We start from the raw sequence: 14973 nt of genomic DNA on the forward strand, positions 1-14973 counted from the left end.
CAATATGGTTATTTACTTCAATTTTTACATTAGTGTGAAATCATAATGGAGGGATCTCCTCAGACCATCATAAGCAATAGGTAGGATATTAACGTAATGGAAAACCAGCCAATCTCATGTAAAATTTTCTTTATAGTGTACATTAAGGTTGTGTTCTAGTTGTACTTTTTCTCTTTATTTCATTATAGTATATAAAAATAAGCACTGCAGGCATTTACTTTACCTTTTCCAGATGCTTTAACAAGTGTCATGGATTCCCCAGGGCTCATTTTGCCAGGATTGGCGCCAAAGATATACTTCCTGCTCTTTCTCTCTTTTCCTCTGCCAGATCCTGGTGGAGTCAGAGTTGAAAGGCCTTGTTCCCACATAAAATTATACATACAAGTAAGTTAAAGGTCTGAGCTAAAGAGAATTTTATTTTCCATCTTTATTTTCAAGGGAAATACAAATCAGGTTTTATATATGTTCCCAGTAGTGTGCTAACAGCAGGAGGAGGTAAATAAAATGTCAAAAAATTAAAAAAGACTTTAAATTAATATTTTTCTCCTGCAAAGAGAACAGTAGTATGTTAACAGCCATTTGGAATACTGAAAAAACACTAAAATTACACACAGCAAAGAGCTACTTGCATTATGACAAAGCAAACAAATTGTTAGTAATGGGCAGCATTTACTAAAGAATTTTCAACAGGTTAATAATTATGTATGCAAGCATTTAATATGCATTTAAAAAATTACTCTATACTTGGGAAAGACTATGTAGTAAAGATCTTTACATCATAAAAAAGGTGATTCAACACTGAGCAAGTATGAGCTATGTGGACCAAGTTAAAGTAAAAGGTAGTATTTTAAAGTCAAATTATTTGTTCACAATTATGTTTGCACTCATAGGCCCTGGAAACTTGTGTTGTTAAGTGAGGCATTATTAACAATAATAAAGAAAAAAAATCCCCAGTAGCTATTAAAGGTAGATTATGATTCATCACAACAAAAGCCTTTAAAAATGAAGGGAATTAGTACAGGATTGAGATCATTACTTCAAAATGAGTTCATCACAAACACGGGGACAACAATTGGAAACTTGTTAAGGGTAAATTTTGCACAAACATTTGGAGGTTTTTCTTTACATAGAGAACCATAGACACATGGAATAAGCTACGAAGTAATGTGGTAGACAGTAGAGGCTGGGTTGGCAAGCTTTGTTGGGTTTAATGGCCTATTCTTGTCTAGATTGTTCTAATGTTCTAAAATAATTATTTTCTGTCATGGATTCTTGGTAATGTCTTTCCTGAAGGAAAGAAAAGCACATACATGTTCACAGCATCTGTGGTGTGTAGGGATTTCATGTAAACTGGCGGTAAGATGGAAACCACTGTGTAAAAGTGAAGTTCTTCAGTATATTATTATTTTGATTTGATTTGATATACTTTATTAATCCCCAAGAGGAAACTGTCTTTTCACATGACCTTTATAGGTCAAAGCGCATGGTCAGCAATTATGAAGTAACTAAACAAACTTTAATGAAAAATGTTCATTTTGGTATTTCTGTTTTTGATTATCTCCATAAGTCCATTGCTAATGATGATGGAAAAGCTGTCCCCATCAGTAACACAAATGGCAGCCTAGAAAAACAATACATGCCTATCCTGACACCTCTATGTTTTTCAGTAACTCTCACTCTCTGGAGTGCTTTATTAATCTATAAATAATGTTTCACTTAACAATACTAGTTTTTGGAGCAAATGAAAGACTAAGAATCTAGGCACTCATTACAAGCAGCTTTTATTTCTAAAAGCACAGTTAAAATGTTTAAAGACTGTTAATAGCTATTATATAATGGTTATGCCACAAATGTAAATAAATAATATAAGTAAATGTGTCACAGGCAAATAATTGCAACCTGTGATAAAACACAAGAAAGTAAACAGAAAAAAAGATAATCCAGAAAAGATATTTTAGTTCACAATTTACATTGATTTACTGATGGCTGGTGCTTCCTTAATATGCTTAATATTTATTGATGATGCAACAAAAGAATCATATTATAGTTGAGCATACTGTATGCTGTTTGTTCAACTTGACCTTCATGAAAGATTTTTGATAAGGCACCCAAAGAATTCGGGGCACAGTGTTCAGATGTAGCTAAAGCAGTGGTAATAACAGGTTATGGTGAACAAAAGTTTCTGAATTAGCCAAGTTCAAAAGTTGGTTTTTCAAAGGTAAACAAATGGAAAAAGCTAGTAAGATATTGGTTATATGCTATACTATTGATGGCAAATCAAATTAACATTTAGAGCTATCTCAAAATTTACTTGAATATTTCGTGAAGTCCATATCTTTCTATCTTAAAGATATATTAACTCCATAATTAAAAAGTGGGCATAGATTCTGAAATCCAGGTAACATAACTCAAGAATGCAAAGAGCTAGGTACTATCCTCGAGGCACTGTGTGCAAGGCAGGAAACAACAGTAGATAGGGAGGTAGTCCATTGCTGGGCAGACATTTTAGAGTTACCAGTTACCATAATGTGAACATCTTTGGGTATGTGGGAGAAAAACTCTCCAGACATACTGGGAGTACAGGTAAACTACATTCTGACAGTGAGCAAATGTGGGATTCAACCACCAGATGATACTGGATCTGTTGGAGGAATCTTGTGAACATTCCATGCAGAAGGTACCCCAACCAGGAATCAAACTTTTTTCCAAATTATACCAAAGCAACAATTCTACTGAGAGTGGTGCCTGAAGATTAATTCAGTACCTTAAAAATCATTTACAATTAATGTGGTGTCAAAATGATTACATCGATATGTTTGCAAGTCTTACATTTATTCATTTTCAAGTAATTGTCTTGAGGATAAATTGTAGGTATTGCAACCTAAGTATATTGGTTTAGAAAATGTCCAGAGATTCATTGTGTGATCATCCGGAAGATGGTGAACCTGTTTATGCCTAAATAAATGGAGATACATTCTAAAAAAAACATACAATTGTAACAAATTGTATATTGTTATTTAAGGAAAATGTAAATAACTTTGAAAAGATATTTAAGTTAAAATTATAGTAGAGAATGTTTGAAATTTGTACAAAAATGTAAAGAGCATTTAGTGATATACTAACGTACTTCTTTTTCACCTTTTATGGATACAATCTAAATGAAAACAGTTTTTGCACAGGAAGAGTGGGACACGCAATTATGATCAACTAAAATTATTATTAATTAAAAATCCAATAATATACACACAAATAAAGAGAAAATAAGTAAAAAATAAAAAAAATAAAATTGATACAGACCTGGAAATTTTACTGCCTGGCAATATATAATTAGATCAGAGAGTTCTTGAGCTATTTGACGACTTTCCTTCTTGTTTTGAAGATAAAATTCTTCACCAAGTTCCATGTCAAAAATCTATAAAAAGGTTTTTGATGCACAGCCTATTACACAATATTGTACAGAGAATAATGAAATAAGTCTACAAATATGATAACAGACAAAGATATCATATTGTCCACTTTCTGCCATGTCTGTGAAGGGTTGCCAGTGAATACAGGTTTTCATTGCAGCCTATTGGTTAACCCGAGACTGTTGTGACTCATCTGATTGAGCTCATTCTGTGTTTCCAAGAGTTTAGACTGCAGTTTACTAAACATATATCACATAGGTGAACTATTCAGACAGGATTGTGATCAAATTTTGGCTGACATTAAAAAAGGAGGCTAAAATAGGGAAGTAACAATCAATTGTTGTCAAAATAACAATAAAATGGAACACCCCATCTATGCTCTAACCCCATCCACTTCACCCTAACTTGTGAGAATTGGTGTTTAAAGGGGAAAAACTATAAAATATATTCATACCAAGAAACAGACATAGCATACACAGCAAGACTGGACAAAGAACAGAAAGTCAAATTTTTAAAATTAGGAAGCACAATACAAATCAACAGTCTTCAAGTCCCACATCTGATGCCTAGAAGACTGACAGTTTTTAATATGTATTCAACATCTTTGATGCACCTGTTATGATCTCTAACTAAACAATTTGCAAAAATTGGAGTTTAATTCCAATATCGCAGCACATAACAATACCTGCAGTGGAACTACATACTAATTGTCAGTAACAGCTTGTACAGTGCAAATTGTCTACAGTTTAGACAATGAATGACAGTAAATCCGGATTAATCAGCTACAAAGTAAATGCATCTACATGAGCCAAACTGTTGTAGCATTAACACACAGGTATTTTTGGTTAAATCTAAATAAACAAAAAGTCAGAGTAACAAAGAAGTAATATTACAAGAAACAATTAACCTCTGTTTAAGACACTGGTAACAATGAAATGTTATAGTGAAAGTAGATGTCTATTAACATATCTGAGTAGCTCTAGCCCTGCTCATGCTAGTAATTTTCATCTGTTTTAAATAATCCTGAGCACATGTAACTCTTCTTTAGAGGGATATCATCTCAAAACTGTAAGGAACTATAAATAAACACAGGTGCACTTGTTTAATTTGAATTGCACCCACTATACATGTGTTGGAAAACTAAGAATGTAAAATAAAAACAAATTTTTCCTTTATGGTATTCTACAAAAATTTATTTACTGCAAAAAATACTCTTATTTTAGAAATCTATTATGATTACTAACGATTTAAAGATTTTTGCAAATTTCAATTCTCCACCATTTATGTGAGCTCAGGGAATAATACAAAGACACTCCTAGTATTCATGTAGTTAAAAAATAATAAACAATTAAAATATTGCAAACACCATTAAGTGTGTGGATGCCCAAAGTTTCTGGACTAGTAGGCCAAAATGTTATTTGTAAGGGGCCTGATATTTTTGGGGTTAATGCCAATTATAATGAGCTTCTCTCTTCTCATTCATCTCTTTTCAATATTCTTTTCCAGATCAAGTCAAAGTAATTAGTTACATTTTATTTGCAAGGTATAAATGGATAAATACCTTAGGTGTCATTAGTAATTATGTCAAAAACTTTTGTTAACATTTTATCTATAAGAAGTTAATTGATGAATACCTTAGCTGTCATTAGTTAAACCTGTTTTATTGATTAAAACACTCAAGCATGCTAAATAACCAACCGTAAGTTCACTGAAAAGTACAGGAAAACCCTGGCAACTCCTCCAACTAGCACACTCATGGAAGTGTTCCAACTTTTGCTGACCTGCCATATCCTGTGATATATTTTCAAAGTAATTATCTTTAATTTATTTGAACATGTTAACCTCATCAGGGAGCACCAATCAGCTGCCACTAGAAGACATTCTTTAAAGAACTTTCCCATGGGTAAACCTTTTTTAACTTTACTGTTGTGTTGCAGCTCTAGCTAACTCTTGTAAATCTATCTCTACTGTGTTGTAGTGACTTGCATTACTATGGTAGTCCCAGTGGAACGAACTTAAATCTTTATAGCACTTTTTTACCTTTACTGCTGTGTATGGAAGTAGGCAGTCAGAGAATAATATGTTGTAATAAAATAATCCAAGTTTTATTTATAAATTCTGCTGTTTTTAAATTGTTGAATAAACTTGAATCAGTATATTGAAGCTCATATTTTTAATAGATGTATATATAAATGTAGCTGATGTTAAAAAGCTTTCTCACATGACAATTTACAGCAGTAGGACTAGGTCTTCCACAGACACTCATATCTAAGGTGTATTACTAGGGCACTGCAGAGACAGTCAAATCAACATTATCAGGTACAAAGGGAATAAGGCCACCTCAGAATATGCACACTCCTAACTACAGTACATCTTCTAAATCTGCGCATCAAAACCAGTCATCAGTTTTGTAACTGACAGCATCACTTAGAGCTGTGCTATAATTTACACAAACTGGCAAAAACCATTTGAAATATATTCTTAATTAACAGGAGGTACTGGGCTGGTTGTACTTTGTCTGAAGGGAATGTCTACATAAGTTAAAGTCCTGAGAAATGAGTCACATGTAAAATAAATAAATAAATATAGGAAAAAATAAATATGATCTAAGAATTCAGGGCTGACCTATGTTACTATCTCAGTAAATATGTTATGTCTTGTACCCTACTTTTAATTATTTGCTTTTAATTTTTTTATTTCACCAGTGTATAGCAGTATTAACTTGTAGCTTCTTCTATTCCTCTTCATTTTCTGAATTTACGACAAGTTTTAGCAAATTGCTTTACTAATATTCAGAGAGGCAGATGATGAATATTAACTGTAATGGCCTTCTAAGAGTACTGTATTATAGTAAAAATATCATATATGCATGGCATTAAAATCTCAACAATATGAAGTATTTTTTGAAGATGCATTGTGGGCCAAATGAAAACCACCACCAGCCTTGTAAAATCAAGTGGTGTGGTACATTTGTTATTTTTATATATATCTTCATGTTCTGAAGTCCACAACATATGTTAAACCAAGTGACAAAGAAAAATACTTAATAAGACAAAAAGTTAAAAAACTAGGTTAAAAACTGAATCTGCTATACTATAGAGGAAAATGTCTGGGGATTGCAAACAGCATTGCTAAAATGAAAGCATATACCATAATCATATTACTGATCTATAAAGAGAAGTCAGTACTTATTATTAGTTTTTGAAATAAAAAGGTTATGCTTCACATCAGCTATATGTATAAAATTGATGGTGCTGTTCTTATTTCTCTTTATCTGTTTTCACTTGTCAGATGTATTAACATACTGAACATGAGTGTATATATACTTTATGGTTCAAATGAACCATACATTTTAGAGCTGTTCTTGCATACATAATGATAATGTTTACAATAATGTCCCCTTGAGCTTATCACACTTTGATCTCTAGCTTGCACTGGAATGACTGGCAGCTTGCAGCAGTTTCTTGCCCTTTACTGGTAAGCAGATGCAGATGCAGATCTGGTCTGGAACTACTACAGAAGGAGCTGCAGACTGTTGCTGAGTCACTTGGTCTGTTCAACGTGGCATGTTGCCACTGTGATTTTAGTCTGCTAAGATGGTTATACATATTGTTTATATAACAAATAAACACAGACAAAAAAGAATGAAACACAATAAATTTTACAAGAATGTATACTGTATTTAAGGTGCTGCTAATGACATAAATTAAAATTGTAGTTTACCTTTCCCTTGTTGTTATTGTCTGCTTTCTTGATTTTTTTGGGAGTCTCTTCATTGTATTCAAATTGAAAACGATCACTTGATGATCTTCCCTCCGATCGATCATCAAGAATGTTGTCTGGCCAAAAATAAGGAAAGAGAACTCTTTAAAATCTTATTTGACTTTCAGCTATATTGAAAGAGCTGTGCAATGACATTCATCTAATCAAAAAGAAAACCAGTACATTTTGCAATTACCCATAATGAAAAAGCTGTTGACAGTTACTAAATGCTTTGTCTTAAGTTCAGTGATACTACATGCATTTTAGCTTGTCTTTAAACTACAAAACAAAAAAATCCTGGATTCCTAGAAAGTATAACTAAAGAAGCAGTATATCTATATTTACAGTTACAGTATGTACAGTATTTACAGTAACTGAATTCTTTACACATAGAATTAACTGCAAACAATAGTGAGTTCATTATCTGTTCTAATTAATATAAGAATATTTATTTCTAGTGTAAGATCTCAGCTCTTCAGTAGTGTTCTGCTAAATGAACTAGGTACGACAAAATGCTGTACTGGAAATTACTAAATGCAGTATCATATTTTTCTTAAAGTAACCAACAAGTACTAAAGGCAACATGCCTTTATAATGCCTCACTGTGACTGCTCTTTTGTGTTTAGCCAAGTCAGAAGTTTTCTTCTTTTTTGTAAATTTTGTGACTATTTGAAGGAGTTGTTATTGTTTGTTATTATATTTCTCAAACTTCTAGAAAAAGCTACATTTCCTCCTTGCTGTCTGTCTATCTATAAATTGGTGACATGCTGGCTAGACCTTGATGACCATTTTACTGTATAAACCATACAGTTTATGGCGACCTGGTGTCTAAACACCCATAAGTATTTCCACTGCAAATAAACAATTAGATTCTAAAAAGTTCTTCTAGTAACATAAAAATCTCAAAACAAATTGGCATACCTAGAGAACAACCTATGCTGACCTACTGTGCTACCACTTTGAATAGGATTTGTCATAAAAAGACTTTTAAAATGTTTTAATTTTAAACTTATTGTCCAATATTAAAACAATGGACACCTGCAACATTGGTGAAGCAGTGTTAAAGAATATGATGTTAATCAATCTTTTAATTGGCAACAAGATAAGCACTGCACTAGTGGAGCTTTGAACAAGAATATAAGCAGATTGAAGAATTCCATGTATCTAACCATCCATCCATACATTACCAAATCCACTTAATCCCGTTTTAGAGCTGTGCAAAGCTAGTTACAGGACAAGTACCAGACATATAAGATGACAATTTAGTTGGATTTTGAAGGACATATTTATATAATTAGACACTGTTCATGAAGGCTACAGCTATTTGCTAATGGATATTCAGCCAGTAGCTTCACATGCCATAAATAGATATTTACTTTTCCATGTGTTAGCATGCTAAGAGGAGATGTGCAAAATGATTTCCATAACTTATTATTCAGTTTTGGTCCTTGAGTAACAAGTTATTGTGCAACCCTCAATACAGTTTATGTGAAGGTGGTTAGTGAATCAGACATCTATATCCATATTCAGTAAAGACTAAATTATTTAACAAAGGTATTCTATATGGTTGTTGGAAATATTTGTCCATTCATACATTGCCTCACTCACTTAACTATTTCAGGTCTGCAGGGAGCTTCTGATAATCAAGGAACCCATCCTAGAATGGGCAGTGGTGAAAATATAGTATTAATTCCTAAATGTTGTTGGGTTTTGTCATTAAAATAGATAATATACAAAGTTTTTAATACAACTTGACAAAAAGTATAAAATTCTAAAACTATATAATGTATGCGGCATTAATAATGAACAAATAAAGGGAACAAAAAGTCATGCATTCCTAAATGTATCAATAACATGAGTGAAGCAGGCTATACTTGTGTAAATAAGAGTACAAACATTTTCACCATTCTAATTTATGTTTATATTTTATAAATACAGTTAAAAAAATTTAATATTCAGAAGAGGGTGTACTATGGTATCATTAGATCACGCCATGTAATTGTGTTTACTATTGGAAAGCATACACAACAGTGCAATTCAAAGACAGGTGAAAGTCATGCAGCAGAACTGGCCAAGAAAAAGTTCCTTTACCTTCCTGGCCATTAGTAGCAGGAGAGACGGTAAGGACGTCAGCTAAAGGAAAACAGTCAGATGGAAAGGACAGGAAGAAAAAAGGGAAATGGAGACGAACAAAGTGTAATTGTTGAATTAAAACACAGTTATTTCATAAACACTACAAAAGCTGAAAAGATGCATTAAACATAAAATTAAGTATCAAATGTGTTTAAACCAGCTATCCAGAGTCAGGTCAACACATGTGCAGGAGACAGAGGTTAATTACATAACATGTGTAAAAGGAAACAAATTCAGTTAAACACATATTTACATGTTTAATTAGAATAGATACCATTTAATTAATATGAAAGTATATGATTATGATTTTCTCATTTTTAAAAGTATGAACAATATTAAGAGGTTAGCTTTTTTATACCATCAGACAATGATTCATAATCGTAATCATATTCATCTTCTTCATCCTCATCTTCTTCATTGTTAGTCAGTGAATTAGTTGCTGGGCTGCCATTGCTATTTTGAGCCTGCATAAAAGCAAGTTGATGAGCCTGTAAAAGACAAATAAAGAAAATATGTTTTTAAGTGCCAATTGTGTATTCTCATATTGATATGGACCAGTGATTACTACAAGGCTATAACAGATAAAACTAAATGATGTATTCATGCTATTGTTGTCAAAAATATCAATTTATGAATAAATATTCATTCTGAAATTTTAAAAAAGGTACCAATACTTGGTTTCCGTACTACCAGTCCTGTCCAAATATGTGCTTTCCTGCTTGCTTGGTCTTTTAACCCACAGACTACCATAAGCAGACACACACATTGCTCCATCCATGGAGCAGAAACCCCACTTTCTCTTACTCCCTGTACTGCTGCTCAAAATTAGCAGTGAAAACTGGGGCCTTCAAACAAAAGTCTGCCATGGAATTTAGTGTCTCTATAAACCTAGTTCAGGCCCAATAGGGCATAGTTGTTTCTTATCTCTTTGTGCTTGCATTCTCTTGCTCATGTCTCTCCTTCTGATTTAACGTATGCTGCTTTGGGAAAATTCAAATATTGTGCTTCCTCAGCTGTTTTTTTCTGCAGTCTGAATTCTTAGCTTACAGGTGTATTACATGTTATTTTCAGCAGAAGTCACTGTGAGGGATGGATCAACATGTCAAAACTTTGGAAAGCACCACTTAGGCCACTACTTACATCTTGCATCTGAAAAACAATGTCAGAGGCTTTTGGACAACTGCACTACCTTAAGAACAATACTGTTTACAGTTATGTAAAAATTTTAAACTACTTTTGATGTTTACAGAAGACTGCACTACTCTTCTTGTTTCGCATTTTAGTGACTTTTGAATATGTGACTATATTAGTCAAAAGGAATCTACAGTAGTTACTGTATCTTTATATAGATTCTTCAATAAAAATTTTGATCATCAGTTTTTGTGTTTCCCTCACTCCTGGTAATGAGGTTGGGATTTTGAAACGTACACCAAAAACAAGAAATATGTGCAAACTAATGTCCAAATGGTAATGTGTCAGGGGGCGTAATCTGGGTGTTGCCACTGTACTACTACAGGGTGGCAATTGCCAGACGGTAAGAGAGTAGAGTGGTCTAACAAAACCAAAAAGAACATCAAAACCTTAAATTAAGAAATCTCTGGCCAGAATTCAGTAAGCAGGTTGTCAAAAGCTAGAGCATTTGTGAAATGTTTTAGAATTATATCTGTAAACTTGGATGATGACACACAACATGTAAAATAGATCAGATGTTGTGATTTCTGGGACAACATTCCCTGGCCAAAGTTTGAGTGGACACTCAAAATGGCAGTGCTGACAAAAACAAGATGCCATAGTGGTAATTTCAAAATGCATCAATAAAATAAACAAACCATTTCAAAAAGAAAAATGAAAGTGAAACTAAATTCTACACAATTCAAAAAACAAATACTATATAGTTCATTAAAGAAAGCACTTTATCATATACTTGCAAAGAAGACCTTTATTGCATTACATTTTTAAAGTGTGTACAAAAAAAAATGTTAGAACTTGCAGCAGCATGTAGATGAGCGGGGTGCTAGAACGATTTCCATGCTGACGTCACTCATTGATGCATGCTGCTTCTAACCCAAAGGTTGCAGGTTTTTGTCCCAAAAGAAGCATTTACCAGTGTCACCACAGAGTGAAATTACACCAAAGAACAGAACTAATGGCATGTTGCGTAAGTGATTCATGGTAAGATATGCACCCAGGAGCAACAGTGCCGTAGCTGTAACAAATTTTTACCCATTAGGACTTTAGAACCATCTAAAAGAAAGGCATGTTCAAATATTATGAATAACCTAAATAAATATAACTTGGACTTTATAAACATTGTATAGATAACTTCAGGACAGAATATACAGACAAGTAAATAAACAAGAAACAAGTGGTTTTACAATTACCTTGGTTTATTAAGTGAATTATTTGTCTAATAAACTTTTTTCCTATACTTTCTTACATTCTAGTTGTCCTTAAAATTCAAAACATCTACCCCATCTTCTACCCATGTCTCCTTTATGATACTGTCTAAATCTTGTACTGTATATGTTGCTGATGAAATTATGATTAATAAACGGTTCATTACCATCTTGCGTAATATATTTTATATTTAAAATGCACTTCAGTCCAATATACCATACAATCACACACACACACTCTCACACACACACACACACACACACACACACACACACACACACACACACACACACACACAGAGCTTTATATTTTTCCTTTGGCTCCAGATAGACTCCCTTATAAAAAGTTAAAAGCACAGAAATAATATCTGGCTGAGGACAAATCTGGCTGTTCTCTGTCTCACTACAGGATATATTCACAACATATTAAACACATGATTTTCACCTGGGAAGGGTTATTTGAAATAAATTGTATGAAGCTCTGGGCAACAATCCAGCAAAGCAATCTTAATTAAAGTAATGTGGGAGGAGTCAGAGGTAACTCAAAGATACTTTAATTTACTTGGAAAGCAAGAACAGAAGTTTAATTTTTGTTTAAAAATTACAGTAAAATAGATGTATTTATTAACACCATTCTAACTGGGTAATTTAATTTTTTTCAGCAAGCTTTAGTATAAATGTACTGTTTGAACCTATTGAATTATAAGTTTTAGATTAAAGAATAACATCTGAATTATTAATTAGAAAAATATGCTTTATGATTAAAAAGTAATAAATACTAAATAAAAACTGACATTGTAGTACATTGTAAAAACCGTAAACCCAAACAAAATGTATCCGGTACATAATAACCAAGCTATGTTTTCTCAGCACCTTACCTTTTGTTTCAGTATATCAACAGGAGCTTGGTGTGCTTTCAATTTCTTATTTTTCAATAGAATTTTACCCTTCAGTTGCAATGGCGATGGCAAAAGTGGATCATCTGAGAAGTCACTCTCAAATAAAAACCTGGTCACCAATTTTTCACCAAAAACATTCTAAATAAGAGATACCACCAGAAAGGATAAAAAGGTCAGTGTGTTAATGTATGTTTCATTTACAGATAAAGTATATTTACTTAATTTACTTAAATACAGAACCTAAGTAATGTTTGCACAAAAAGAAAACTAACCTTTATTTCGAAGAATAAATAGTGACATAATAAGGAGTTTTAACCCATACTACTTCTACTTATGTTATGAAAAAGGGATTAGGCACATAGGTTATGTTGTTACCTTTTCGTATTAGTTTAACATAGCCTCGTATGTTGCATGGTGTTCTGTTCCTTTGCCAGGAAAAAAAACAAAACTTTTAGAGTGACTAAAAATTTAATAATGTAAAGAGTGGAATCATCTGACGCTATGAAAGTGGTGTATGCTAGGCACATCGAATCTCTGTATATTTATAGAAGACGTAACAGTGATTTTCTTATGTGCTGTTCTGACTAATTGCACTTTTTAAATTATGAAAACCCTTTGGTTTTCCACTCTTCAGATATTAATTTATCTCAGACCACCACATAATATTATAATATTTATATATTTGTTCATTTTTTTAAATCTTATAAAATGGACAATTCTAACATCTTGCCAGACTGATATCTATATTTAAAGTAATTCAAAAGTTACTTATTTTTATTAATCCAGTCAAATTGCAAATTTCAGAAATATTTACCTTAAACATTAATCAAACTTTATTTTATATACATCCTTTCGTAAAATATACCATAACAAAGTGCTTTAGAAAGCATGCAAGAATACACATCTAATGCAACAGGACACAGAAACAAGCAGGAATGTTGCTAATCAATACATTTATGTGTTTACAATGTATAGAAAAGAAGATCAGGAAATTAAAAATAAAGCACAAAAATGGACCAGACCTAACAGTATGTAGCTCCCTAGAAACCCTGCCACTTACATATATATATATATATATATATATATAATAAACCAACAAAACATAGAGCATTGTATTTTCTCACAAACATCCATCCAGCTTCCCACTTTATAAAAATACTTTATGTCCATAACAACGTACAGCCAATCCCAGTAGCATCATAGTCAGCAAGAAAACATGTTTTATAATAAGGATCTGGACATATATACTGCTGTTTTCACAGCTTCAATGATTAAGACATGAACTTGAAACAATATGCTACACAGCTGGTAGACCTCTCTCTGATATAAAACGTAAATAGTGGAGTGTACAAGTGACTTTTAAAAGATGCCACAGCACAAAAATGCAAGCTAATTCAGGTCAGTCCAAAAAATAAAGAGTGCCTCAATAATAGTACAAAAATATCAATGAAACACATTAATTCACAAATGGGAATGCAGTCAACATAATAAAACAACCAACTACTACAAAAAGCTTTCTTTAGTAGAAGTATGTTTGTATGCGTGAAGTAAATTGTATTTATTTCCACTCCATTCAGTGAGGAACAGCCAGAACATAACGGACAGCATAAACTAATTTATCTGTGAAATTTCAACACATATTACAACTTTTCTGATGCATTTTCAACAACAGATCTGATAATTTTTCTTAAAAACTATGATAAAAATGCAGAAAACTTAATTCAATAATGTAAATTCTGCCTAAGTGAATGAAACAGAATTCTGCTAGGCGCAGTGCCAGGTTATTAGCGCACCAACCTACTGTTTGGTAGCTAACCCGTGCAGCTGGGTCCCCCAAACACTCCACCCCATTTATGATCTGTGCCCTAGGCGAATACCTAATTCACTTTAATGGTTGCACTGGCCCTGGATAGGACTAGATTATTAATGGATAAAAGATGAAAAAGTGAAAAGATACTGTATGTTGGATCTTGTGCTGCATGACCAGTATGATATGCTGTTTCCAATATGAAGTTTCCACCTCCCATTCTTTTTGTTTCATTTTCATTTGTAATGACAAATTTAAATCCTTTAAATTTCAGGTGCATACTCAGAACCGGTGAGAGAGGAAATATTTGGTAGAGTTTATAAATGACACCTCTAGGTCTTTACACTCGCCCTATTCAGAAAACAGAGAACAGTAAACAAGCAACTTAGGAAAGAACATTTCATTTTAAATTCAACTGTGCACTGCTGTCAACTTAATCTTTGCATTTACAATAATTTTGTTTATTTAAAAAATACATCTTGAATCATTATATTTTGGAAAGCTTGCAAGTTGACTAATTTATTTGTAGTTTGGCTGATTTTATGCTTTAATTCATATTATATAATGCA

General features: G+C 32.7%; 1 protein-coding gene across 8 annotated transcripts in view; it reads right to left on the reverse strand.

Annotated features, from left to right (window-relative positions):
* Positions 1-14973, reverse strand: part of plce1 (phospholipase C, epsilon 1) — a 310281-nt gene that overhangs the window by 39574 nt on the left and 255734 nt on the right. For 5 of the 8 annotated variants that reach the window (XM_039772108.1, XM_039772100.1, XM_039772091.1 and 2 more), the window contains 6 exons: positions 12577-12735; positions 9661-9790; positions 9261-9302; positions 7131-7246; positions 3298-3412; positions 224-355 (listed from right to left, as the gene is read on the reverse strand). In XM_039772108.1, coding sequence (XP_039628042.1) covers positions 224-355; positions 3298-3412; positions 7131-7246; positions 9261-9302; positions 9661-9790; positions 12577-12735 — 694 coding nt within the window. The remainder of the gene's footprint in view (positions 1-223; positions 356-3297; positions 3413-7130; positions 7247-9260; positions 9303-9660; positions 9791-12576; positions 12736-14973) is intronic. The other 3 variants (XM_039772116.1, XM_039772134.1, XM_039772148.1) reach the window with 1 other exon arrangement.

This window comes from Polypterus senegalus, chromosome 1, assembly GCF_016835505.1.
Source record: "Polypterus senegalus isolate Bchr_013 chromosome 1, ASM1683550v1, whole genome shotgun sequence".
In the NCBI taxonomy this organism is placed as follows: Eukaryota; Metazoa; Chordata; class Cladistia; order Polypteriformes; family Polypteridae; genus Polypterus; species Polypterus senegalus.